Source organism: Cherax quadricarinatus, chromosome 4 (assembly GCF_038502225.1).
Source record: "Cherax quadricarinatus isolate ZL_2023a chromosome 4, ASM3850222v1, whole genome shotgun sequence".
Classification (NCBI taxonomy): domain Eukaryota; kingdom Metazoa; phylum Arthropoda; class Malacostraca; order Decapoda; family Parastacidae; genus Cherax; species Cherax quadricarinatus.
In genome coordinates, this window is record NC_091295.1 from 52399081 (window position 1) to 52410149 (window position 11069).

Sequence of the window (11069 nt, forward strand, 5' to 3'; positions counted from 1 at the left end):
AGAGAAGAAATAAGTAGGACAGGGAGGGAACAAATAAGAAGAACAGGGAGGGAACAAATAAGAAAGAATGGGAGGGAAGAAATAAAAGGGACAGGGAGGGAACAAATATGAGGGACAGGGACGGAAGAAATAAGAGGGACAGGGAGGGAGCAAATAGCAAGGACAGGGAGGGAAAAAATGAGAGTGACAGGGAGGGAACAAATAAAAGAGACAGGGAGGGAACAAATAAGAGGGACAGAGAGGAAACAAATAAGAGGGACAGGGAGGGAACAAATAAGAGGGAAAGTGAGGGAACAAATAAGGAGAGGGAGGGAACAAATGAGAGGGACAGGGAGGGAAGAAATAAAAGGGACAGAGAGGGAACAAATAAAAGGGACAGGAAGGGAACAAATAAGAGGAACAGGGAGGGAACAAATAAGAGGGAAAGAGAGGGAACAAGAGAGACAGGGAGGGAAGAAAACAGACAGCGGGGAACAAGAGAGAGACAGGGAGCGAACAAAAGAGAGAGGAGGGAACAAGGAAGACTGGAGGGAACAAAAAAGGCAGGTAGGAAACAAATCAAAAAGACAGAGAAGGAACAAATAAAAAGGACAGGGAGGGAACAAATAAGAGGGACAGGGAGGGAACAAACAAGAGGTAAAGGGACGGAACAGATAAGAGGGACATGGTAGGAACAGATAAGAGGGACATGGTGGGAACAAATAAGAGGGACAAGGAGCAAACAAACAAGAGAGACAGAGAGGGAACAAATAAGAGTGACAGGAAAGGAGCAAATAAGAGAGACAGGGAGGGAACAAAAAAGAGTGAAAGAGAGGGAACAAATAAAAGGGAAAAGGACGGAACAAATAAGAGGAAAAGAGAGGGAACAAATATAAAAGAGGGAAGGGAGGGAATAAATAAGAGAGACAGGGAGGGAAGAAATAAGAGGGATATGAAGGGGACAAATAAGAGGGACAGAGAAGGAACAAATAACAGAACAGGGAAGGAACAAATAAGAGGGGCAGAGAGGGAACAAATAAGAGAACAGGGAAGGAGCAAATAAGAGGGACAGGCAGGGAACAAATAGGAGGGACAGGGAGGAAAAAAATAAGAGAGAAAGGGAGGAAAAAATAAGAGGGAAAGGGAGGGAACTAGTAAGAGAGACAGGGAACAAATAAGAGGGACAGGGAGGGAACAAATAAGAGGAACAGGGAAGGAGCAAATAAGGACAGGCAGGGAACAAATAGGAGAGACAAGGAGGGAACAAATAAGAGGGAAAGGGAGGAAACAAGTAAGAGAGACAGGGAGGGAAGAAATAAGAGGGACAGGGAAGGAACAAATAAGAGGGACAGAGGAGGAGCAAATAAGAGGGACAGGCAGGGAACAAATAGGAGGGACATGGAGGGAACAAATAAGAGGCAAAGGGAGGGAAAAATAAAAGGTACAGGGAAGGAGCAAATAAGTGGGACAGGGAGGGAAGAAATAAAAGGGAAGGGAGGGAACGAATAAGAGGGACAGGGAGGGAACAAATAAAAGGGAAGGGAGGGAACAAATAAGAGAGACAGGGAGGGAACAAATAAGAGGGACAGGGAGGGAACAAATAAGAAGGAAAGAGAGGGAACAAATAAGAGGGACACAGAAGGAACAAGAGAGACAGGGAGGGAAAAATAAGAGGGAAAGGGAGGGAACAAGCAAGAGAGACAGGGAGGGAACAAATAAGAGGGACAGGGAGGGAACAAATAAGAGGGACAGAAGGAACAAGAGAGACAGGGAGGGAAAAAATAAGAGGGAAAGGGAGGGAACAAGCAAGAGAGACAGGGAAGGAACAAATAAGAGGGACATGAGGGAACAAATATGAGGGACAGAGAGGGAACAAATAAGAAGGACAGAGAGGGAACAAGCAAGAGGGACAGAGAGGGAATAAATAAGAAGGACAGGGAGGGAACAAATAAAAGGGAAGGGAGAGAACGAATAAGAGAGACAGGGAGGGAACAAATAAGAGTGACAGGGAGGGAACAAATAAGAGGGACAGTAGGGAACAAATAAGAGTGACAGAGAGGGAACAAACAAGAGGTACATGGAGGGAACAAATAAGAGGGACAGGGAGGGAACAAATAAAAGGGAAGGGAGGGAACGAATAAGAGAGACAGGGAGGGAACAAATAAGAGGGACAGGGAGGGAACAAATAAGAGGGACAGAGAGGGAACAAATAAGTGGGACAGAAAGGGAACAAATAAGAGGGACAGTAGGGAACAAATAAGAGTGACAGAGAAGGAACAAACAAGAGGGACAGGGAGGGAACAAATAAAATGGAAGGGAGGGAACGAATAAGAGAGACAGGGAGGGAACAAATAAGAGGGACAGGGAGGGAACAAATAAGAGGTTAAGAGAATAAACAAGAGAGACAGGAAGGGAACAAATAAGAGGGACAGGGAGGGAACAAATAAGAGGGACAGAAAGGGAACAAGTAAGAGAGACAGGGAGGGAACAAATAAGAGGGACAGGGAGGGAACAAATAAGAGGGACAGAAAGGGAACAAGTAAGAGAGACAGGGAGGGAACAAATAAGAAGGACAGGGAGGGAACAAATAACAGAATAGGGAGGGAACAAATAAGAGGGACAGAGAGGGAACAAATAAGAGGGACAGGGAGGGAGCAAATAGGCACAGTGAAGGAACAAATAAGTGGGACACAGCAGGAACAAGAGAGACAGGGAGGGAAAAAATAAGAGGGAAAGGGAGGGAACAAGCAAGAGAGACAGGGAAGGAACAAATAAGAGGGACATGGAGGGAACAAATAAGAGGGACAGGGAGGGAACAAATAAGATCGATAGGGAGGGAACAAATAAGAGGGACAGGGAGGGAATAAATAAGAGAACCAGAGAAGGAACAAGAAAGACAGGGAGGGAACAAATAAGAGGGACAGGGAGGGAACAAATATGAGGGACAGGGAGGGAACAAATAAGTGGGACAGAGAGGGAACAAGCAAGAGGGACAGAGAGGGAACAAATAAGAAGGACAAGGAGGGAACAATTAAGAGGGACAGGGAGGGAACAAATAAGAGGGACAGAGAGGGAACAAATAAGTGGGACAGAAAGGGAACAAATAAGAGTGACAGAGAGGGAACAAACAAGAGGGACATGGAGGGAAGAAATATGAGGGACAGGTAGGGAAGAAATAAGAGGGACAGGGAGGAAACAAATAAGAGGGACAAACAAGGAACAAATAAGAGGGACAGGGAGGAAACAAATATGAGGGACAAACAAGGAACAAATAAGAGGGACAGGGAGGAAACAAATATGAGGGACAGGGAGGGAACAAATAAGAGGGACAGAGAGGAAACAAATAAGAGGGACAGAAAAGGAGCAAATAAGAGGGAAAGGGAGGGAACAAATTAGACGGACAAGGAGGGAACAAATAAGAAGGACAGGGAGGGAACGAATAAGAAGGACAGGGAGGGAACAAATAAGAGGGACAGAGAGGGAACAAATAAATGGGACAGAAAGGGAACAAATAAGAGGGACAGTAGGGAACAAATAAGAGTGACAGAGAGGGAACTAACAAGAGAGACAAGGAGGGGACAAATAAGAGGGACAGGGAAGGAACAAATACGAGAGACAGGGAGGTAACAAATAAGAGGGACAGGGAGGGAAGAATTAAGAGGATGGGGAGGGAAAAAATAAGAGGGACAAAGAGGGAACAAATGAGAATGACAGGGACGGAACAAATAAGAGGGACAGGGAAGGAGGAAGAGAGACAGGGAGGGGACAAATAAGAGGGATAGAGAGGGAACAAGTAAGAGAAACAGTGAGGGAACAAATAAGAGGGACAGGGAGGGAACAAATAAGAAGGACAGGGAGGGAACAAATAAGAGGGACATGGAGGGAGCAAGAGAGACAGATAGGGGACAAATAAGAGGGATAGGGAGGGAACAAGTAAGAGAAACATGGAGGGAACAAATAAGAGGGACAGGGAGGGAAGAAGAGAGACAGGGAGGGGACAAATAAGAGGGACAGGGAAGGAACAAATAAGAGAGACAGGGAGGAAACAAATAAGAGTTACAGGGAGGGAAGAATTAAGAGGATAGGGAGGGAAAAAATAAGAGGGACAATGAGAGAACAAATGAGAATGACAGGGAGGGAAGAAATAAGAGGGACAGGGAGGGAACAAACAAGAGGGACAGGGAGGGAACAAACAAGAGGGACAGGGAGGGAACAAGGGAGACATTGAGGGAACAAGGGAGACAGGGAGGGAACAAGGGAGACAGGGAGGGAACAAGTGAGACAGCTAATGAACATGAGAGACAGGGATTGAACAAGGGAGACAGATAGGGAGCAAAAAAGACAGGGAGGGAAGAACTGAGACATGAAGGGAACAAGGGAGACAAGGAGTGAACAAGAGAGACAGGAAGCGAACAAAAAAATACAGGTTGGGAACAACTGAGACATGAAGGGAACAAGGGAGACAGGGAGTGAACAAGAGGTACTGGGAGGGAACAAGATATATATGGGGGGAACAACTTAGACAGGGTGGGAACAGGGGAAACTGGGATTGAACAAGACAGACAGGGAGTGAACAAGAGAGACAAGAAGGGAACAAGGGAGTCAGGGAGTGAACAAGAGAGACAGGGAGGGAACAAGAGAGATATGGGGGGAACAACTTAGACAGGGTGGGAACAGGGGAAACTGGGATTGAACCAAACAGACAGGGAGGGAACAAGGGAGACAGGGAGTGAACAAGAGAGTCAAGAAGTGAGCAAGAGGGACAGGGAGGGACCAATTGAGACATTGAGGGAAGAAGGGAGACAGGAAGTGAAGAAGAAAGACAGGGAGGGAAGAAGAGAGACAGGGAGCGAACAACTGAGACAGGGAGGGAAGAAGAGAGACAGGGAGTGAAGAAGAAAGACAGGGAGGGAACAAGGAAGACAGGGAGTGAATAAGAGAGAGAGGGAGGGAATAAGAGAGACAGGGGAACAAGAGAGACAGGGAGAGAACAAATTAGAGGGACAAAAAGGGAGCAAGAGAGACAGGGAGGGAACAAGAGAGACAGGGGGAATACGGGAGACAGGGAGGGAACAAGGCAGACAAGGAGGGAACAAATAAGAGGGACAGAGAGGGAACAAGAGAGACAGGGAGGGAACAAGTGAGAAAGGGAGTGAACAAGAAAGACAAGGTGGGAACAAGAGAGACAAGGAAGGAACAAGAGAGACAGGGAAGGAACAAGAGATAGGAGGGAACTAGAGAGTCAAGGAGGGAACAAATAAGAGGAACAGGGAGAGACCAAGAGAGACAGGGAGAGAACAAGGGACACAGAGAGATAACAAGCGAGAGAGGGAGATAACAAGAGTGACAGGGGTAACAAGTGACACAAGGAGTGAACAAGGGAAACAGGGAGGGGGAAAAAAAGTGGGACAGAGAGGGAACAAGAGAGACAGGCAAGGAACAGGAGAGACATGCAAGGAGAAAGAAAGACAGGGAGATAACAAGAGAGACAGGGAGGGAACAAGAGAGACAGGGAGGCAACCAGAGAAACAGGGGGACAAGAGAGACAGGGAGAGAATAAATAAGAGATACAGAGAGGGAACAAGAGAGACAGGGAGGGAAGAAAATAGACAGATGGGAACAAGAGAGAACAAGAGGGAACAAGAGAGACAGGGGGAACAAGAAAGACATGGATGGAAGAAATAAGAGGGACAGAGAGGGAACAAGAGAGACTAGGAGGGAGCAAATAAGAGGAACAGAGAGGGAACAAGAGAGACAAGGAGGGAACAAGAGAGACAGGGAGGGAAGAAGCGAGACAGGGAGTTAACAAGAGAGGCACGGATGGAACAAATAACAGAGACAGAGTGGAAACAAGAGAAACAGGAGGGAACAATAGTGACAGGGATGGAAAAAGAGACAGGAAGGGAACAAGAGAGACAGGGAGGGAACAAGAGAGACAGGGAGCGAAGAATATAGACAGGGGGAACAAGAGAGACAGGGAGGGAACAAATGAGAGGGACAAAGAGGGAACAAGAGAGACAGGGGTAACAAGGGAGACAGGGAGGGAACAAACAAGAGAGCCAGAGAGGGAACAAGAGAGACAGGGAGGAAACAAATAAGAGGAACAGTAAAGGAAAAGAAAGATAGGGGGGAACAAGAGAGACAGGGATGGAACAAATAACAGGGACAGAGTGGGAACAAGAGAAACAAGAGGGAACAAGAGTGACAGGGAGGGAAAAAGAGACAGGGAGAGAACAAGAGAGACAGGGAGGGAACAAACGAGAGGGACAAAGAGGGAACAAGAGAGACAGGGGTAACAAGGGAGACAGGGAAGAAACAAGGGAGACAGGGAGGGAACAAATAAGAGAGCCAGAGAGGGAACAAGAGAGACAGGGAGGGAACAATGGAGACAGGGAGTGAACAAGAAAGACAAGGTGGCAACAAGAGAGACAAGGAAGGAACAAGAGAGACAGGGAAGGAACAAGAGATAGGAGGAAACTAGAGAGTCAAGGAGGGAACAAATAAGAGGAACAGGGAGGGACCATGAGAGACAGGGAGAGAATAAGGGACACAGAGAGATAACAAGCGAGAGAACGAGATAACAAGAGAGACAGGGGGAACAAGTGACACAAGGAGTGAACAAGGGAAACAGGGAGGGGAACAAAAAAGTGGGACAGAGAGGGAACAAGAGAGACAGGCAGGGAACAGGAGAGACAATGAAGGAAAAAGAAAGACAGGGAGATAACAAGAGAGACAGGGAGGAACAAGAGAGACAGGGAGGCAACCAGAGAAACAGGGGGACAAGAGAGACAGGGAGAGAATAAATAAGAGAGACAGAGAGGGAACAAGAGAGACAGGGAGGGAAGAAAACAGACAGATGGGAACAAGAGAGACAAAGAGGGAACAAGAGAGACAGGGGAAACAAAGACATGGAGGGAAGAGCTAAGAGGGATAGAGAGGGAACAAGAGAGACTAGGAGGGAACAAATAAGAGGAACAGAGAGGGAACAAGAGAGACAAGGAGGGAACAAGAGAGACAGGGAGCGAAGAAGCGAGACAGGGAGGGAACAAGAGAGGCACGGATGGAACAAATAACAGGGACAGAGTGAAAACAAGAGAAACAGGAGGGAACAAAAATGACAGGGAAGGAAAAAGAGACAGGAAGGGAACAAGAGAGACAGGGAGGGAACAAGAGAGAGAGGGAGCGAAGAATATAGACAGGGGGAACAATAGAGACAGGGAGGGAACAAATGAGAGGGACAAAGAGGGAACAAGAGAGACAGGGGTAACAAGGGAGACAGGGAGGGAACAAATAAGAGAGCCAGAGAGGGAGCAAGAGAGACAGGGAGGAAACAAATAAGAGGAACAGGAAAGGAAAAGAGAGACAGGGGGGAACAAGAGAGACAGGGATGGAACAAATAACAGGGACAGAGTGGGAACAAGAGAAACAAGAGGGAACAAGAGTGACAGGGAGGGAAAAAGAGACAGGGAGAGAACAAGAGAGACAGGGAAAGAACAAATGAGAGGGACAAAGAGGGAACAAGAGAGACAGGGAGGAAGCAAATAAGAGGGACAGGAAAGGAAAAGAGAGACAGGGGGGAACAAGAGAGACAGGGAGAAGAAGAGAGACAGGGGGAAGAAAAGAGACAGGGAAGGAACAAGAAAGATAGGGAGGGAACAAGAGAGACAGAGAGGGAACAAGAGAGACAGTGAGGGAAAAAGAGAGAGAGTGTCGGAAAAAGAAAGACAGGGAGGGAACAAGAAGGACAGGGAGGGAACAAGAGAGATAGGGAGCGAACAAGAGAGATAGGGAGGGAACAAGAGAGACAGAGAGGGAGCAAATAGAGGGACAGAGAGGGAACAAGACAGACAGGGGGAACAAGAGACAGGGAAGGAACAAATAAGATGGACAGGGGTGGAACAAGACAGAAAGGGAGGGAACAAGACAGACGGGGAGGGAACAAGAGAGGCAGGGAGGGAACGAGGGGGGCAGGGGAAACAGGAGAGACAGGGAAGTAACAATGGAGACTGGGAGAGAACAAATAAGAGGGACAGAAAGGAAACACGAGAAACAGGGAGAGAACAAGAGAGACGGGGAGGTAAAAAGAGAGAAGGGAGGGAACGAGACAGACAGGGACGGAACAAGAGAGACAGGGAGGGAATAACAGAGACCGGGAGGGGCTAAGAGAGACAGGGAAGTAAGAAATAAGAGGGACAGCGATGGAACAAGAGAGACTGGGAGGGAACAAGAGAGACAAGGAGGGAACAAGAGAGACAGGGAGGGAACAAGAGAGAGAAAGAGGGAACAAGAAAGATAGGGAGGGATAACGACAGGCAGGGAGGGAACAAGAGAGACAAGGAGGGAACAAGAGAGACAGGGAGGGAACAAGAGAGACAGGGATGGAATAAGAGAGAGAAAGAGGGAACAAGAAAGATAGGGAGGGATAACGAGAGGCAGGGAGGGAACAAGAGAGACAAAGAGGGAACAAGAGAGACAAAGAGGGAACAAGAGAGACAGGGAGGGAACAAGAGAGACAGGGAGGGAACAAGAGAGACAAAGAGGGAACAAGAGAGACAGGGAGGGAACAAGAGAGACAGGGAGGGAACAAGAGAGACAGGGAGGGAACAAGAGAGACAGGGAGGGAACAAGAGAGACAGGGAGGGAACAAGAGAGACAAAGAGGAAACAATAGAGACAAAAAGTGAGCAAGAGAGACAGAGAGGGAGCAAGAGAGACAGGGAGGGAACAAATAAGAGGGACAGGGAAGGAGCAAATAAGAGGGACTGGCAGGGAACAAATAGGAGGGACAGGGAGGAAAAAATAAGAAGAAAGGGAGGGAAGAACTAAGAGAGACAGGGAGGGAACAAATAAGAAGTACAGGGAGGGAACAAATAAGAGGGACAGGGAAGGAGCAAATAAGAGGGAGAGGCAGGGAACAAATAGGAGGGACATGGAGGGAACAAATAAGAGGCAAAGGGAGGGAAAAATAAAAGGCACAGGGAAGGAGCAAATAAGAGGGACAGGGAGGAAACAAATAAAAGGGAAGGGAGGGAACGAATAAGAGAGACAGGAAGGTAACAAATAAGAGGCACAGGGAGGGAAGAAATAAGAGGGATAGGGAGGGAACAAATAAGAGGGAGACGGAGGGAAGAAATAAAAGGGAAGGGAGGGAAAGAATAAGAGAGACAGGGAGGGAACAAATAAGAGGGACAGGGAGGGAACAAATAAGAGGGACACAGAAGGAACAAGAGAGACAGGGAGGGAAAAAATAAGAGGATATGGGAGGGAACAAGTAAGAGAGACAGGGAAAGAACAAATAAGAGGGACAGAGAGGGAACAAATAAGAGGGACAGGGAGGGAACAAATAAGATCAATAGGGAGGGAACAAATAAGAGGGACAAGGAGGGAATAAATAAGAGGAACAAAGAAGGAACAAGAAAGACAGAGAGGGAACAAATAAGAGGGACAGAGAGGGAACAAATAAGAAGGACAGGGAGGGAACATTTTAAGAGGGACAGGGAGGGAACAAATAAGAGGGACACAGAGGGAACAAATAAGTGGGACAGAAAGGGAACAAATAAGAGGGACAGGGAGGGAACAAATAAAAGGGAAGGGAGGGAACAAATAAGAGGGACAGGGAGGGAACAAATAAGAGGGATAGGGAGGGAACAAATAAGAGGGACAGGGAGGGAACAAATAAAAGGGAAGGGAGGGAACAAATAAGAGGGAGAGGGAAGGAACAAATAAGAGGGATAGGGAGGGAACAAATAAGAGGGACAGGGGGGGAACAAATAAGAGGGACAGGGAGGGAACAAATAAGAGGGACAGAAAGAACAAATAAGAGGGACAGAAAAGGAACAAGAGAGACAGGGAGGGAACAAATAAGAGGGACAGGGAGGGAACAAATAAGAGGGGCAGGGAGGGAACAAATAAGAGGGACAGGGAGGGAACAAGTAAGAGAGACAGGGAGGGAACAAATAAGAAGGACAGGGAATGAACAAATAACAGAACAGGGAGGGAACAAATAAGAGGGACAGAGAGAGAACAAATAAGAGGGACACAGAAGGAACAAGAGAGAGAGGGATGGAAAAATAAGAGGGAAAGGGAGGGAACAAATAAGAGGGACAGGGAGGGAACAAATTCGATCGATTGGGAGGGAACAAATAAAAGGGACAGGGAGGGAATAAATAAGAGAAACAGGGAAGGAACAAGAAAGACAGGGAGGGAACAAATAAGAGGGGCAGGGAGGGAACAAATAAAAGGGACAGGGAGGGAATAAATAAGAGAAACAGAGAAGAAACAAGAAAGACAGGGAGGGAACAAATAAGAGGTACAGGGAGGGAACAAATATGAGGGACAGGGAGGGAACAAGCAAGAGGGACAGAGAGGGAACAAGCAAGAGGGACAGAGAGGGAACAAATAAGAAGGACAGGGAGGGAACTATTAAGAGGGACAGGTAGGGAATAAATAAGAGGGACACAGACGGAACAAATAAGTGGGACAGGGAGGGAACAAATAAGAGGGACACAGAAGGAACAAGAGAGAGAGGGAGGGAGAAAATAAGAGGGAAAGGGAGGGAACAAATAAGAGGGACAGGGAGGGAACAAGCAAGAGAGACAGAAAGGGAACAAATAAGAGGGACAGGAGGGAACAAATAAGAGGGACAGGGATTGAACAAATAAGAGGGACACAGAAGGAACAAGAGAGAGAGAGAGGGAAAAAATAAGAGGGAAAGGGAGGGAACAAATAAGAGGGACAGGGAGGGAACAAATAAGATCGATTGGGAGGGAACAAATAAAAGGGACAGGGAGGGAATAAATAAGAGAAACAGAGAAGGAACAAGAAAGACAGTGAGGGAAAAATAAGAGAGACAGGGAGGGAACAAATAAGATCGATTGGGAGGGAACAAATAAAAGGGGCAGGGAGGGAATAAATTAGAGAAACAGAGAAGGAACAAGAAAGACAGTGAGGGAAAAATAAGAGAGACAGGGAGGGAACAAATAAGATCGATTGGGAGGGAACAAATAAAAGGGGCAGGGAGGGAATAAATTAGAGAAACAGAGAAGGAATAAGAAAGACAGGGAGGGAACAAATAAGAGGTACAGGGAGGGA

The 11069-nt window shown here is 47.1% G+C and overlaps 1 protein-coding gene across 1 annotated transcript; it reads left to right on the top strand.

The window, feature by feature from the left end:
• Positions 1-318: 318 nt before the first annotated feature.
• Positions 319-1370, top strand: LOC138854510 (octapeptide-repeat protein T2-like). The gene is made up of 2 exons (XM_070098258.1): positions 319-542; positions 1028-1370. The coding sequence occupies exons 1-2, from the start codon at positions 319-321 to the stop codon at positions 1155-1157; spliced, it is 354 nt and encodes a 117-aa protein (XP_069954359.1). The 3' UTR covers positions 1158-1370.
• The last annotated feature ends 9699 nt before the right edge of the window (positions 1371-11069 follow it).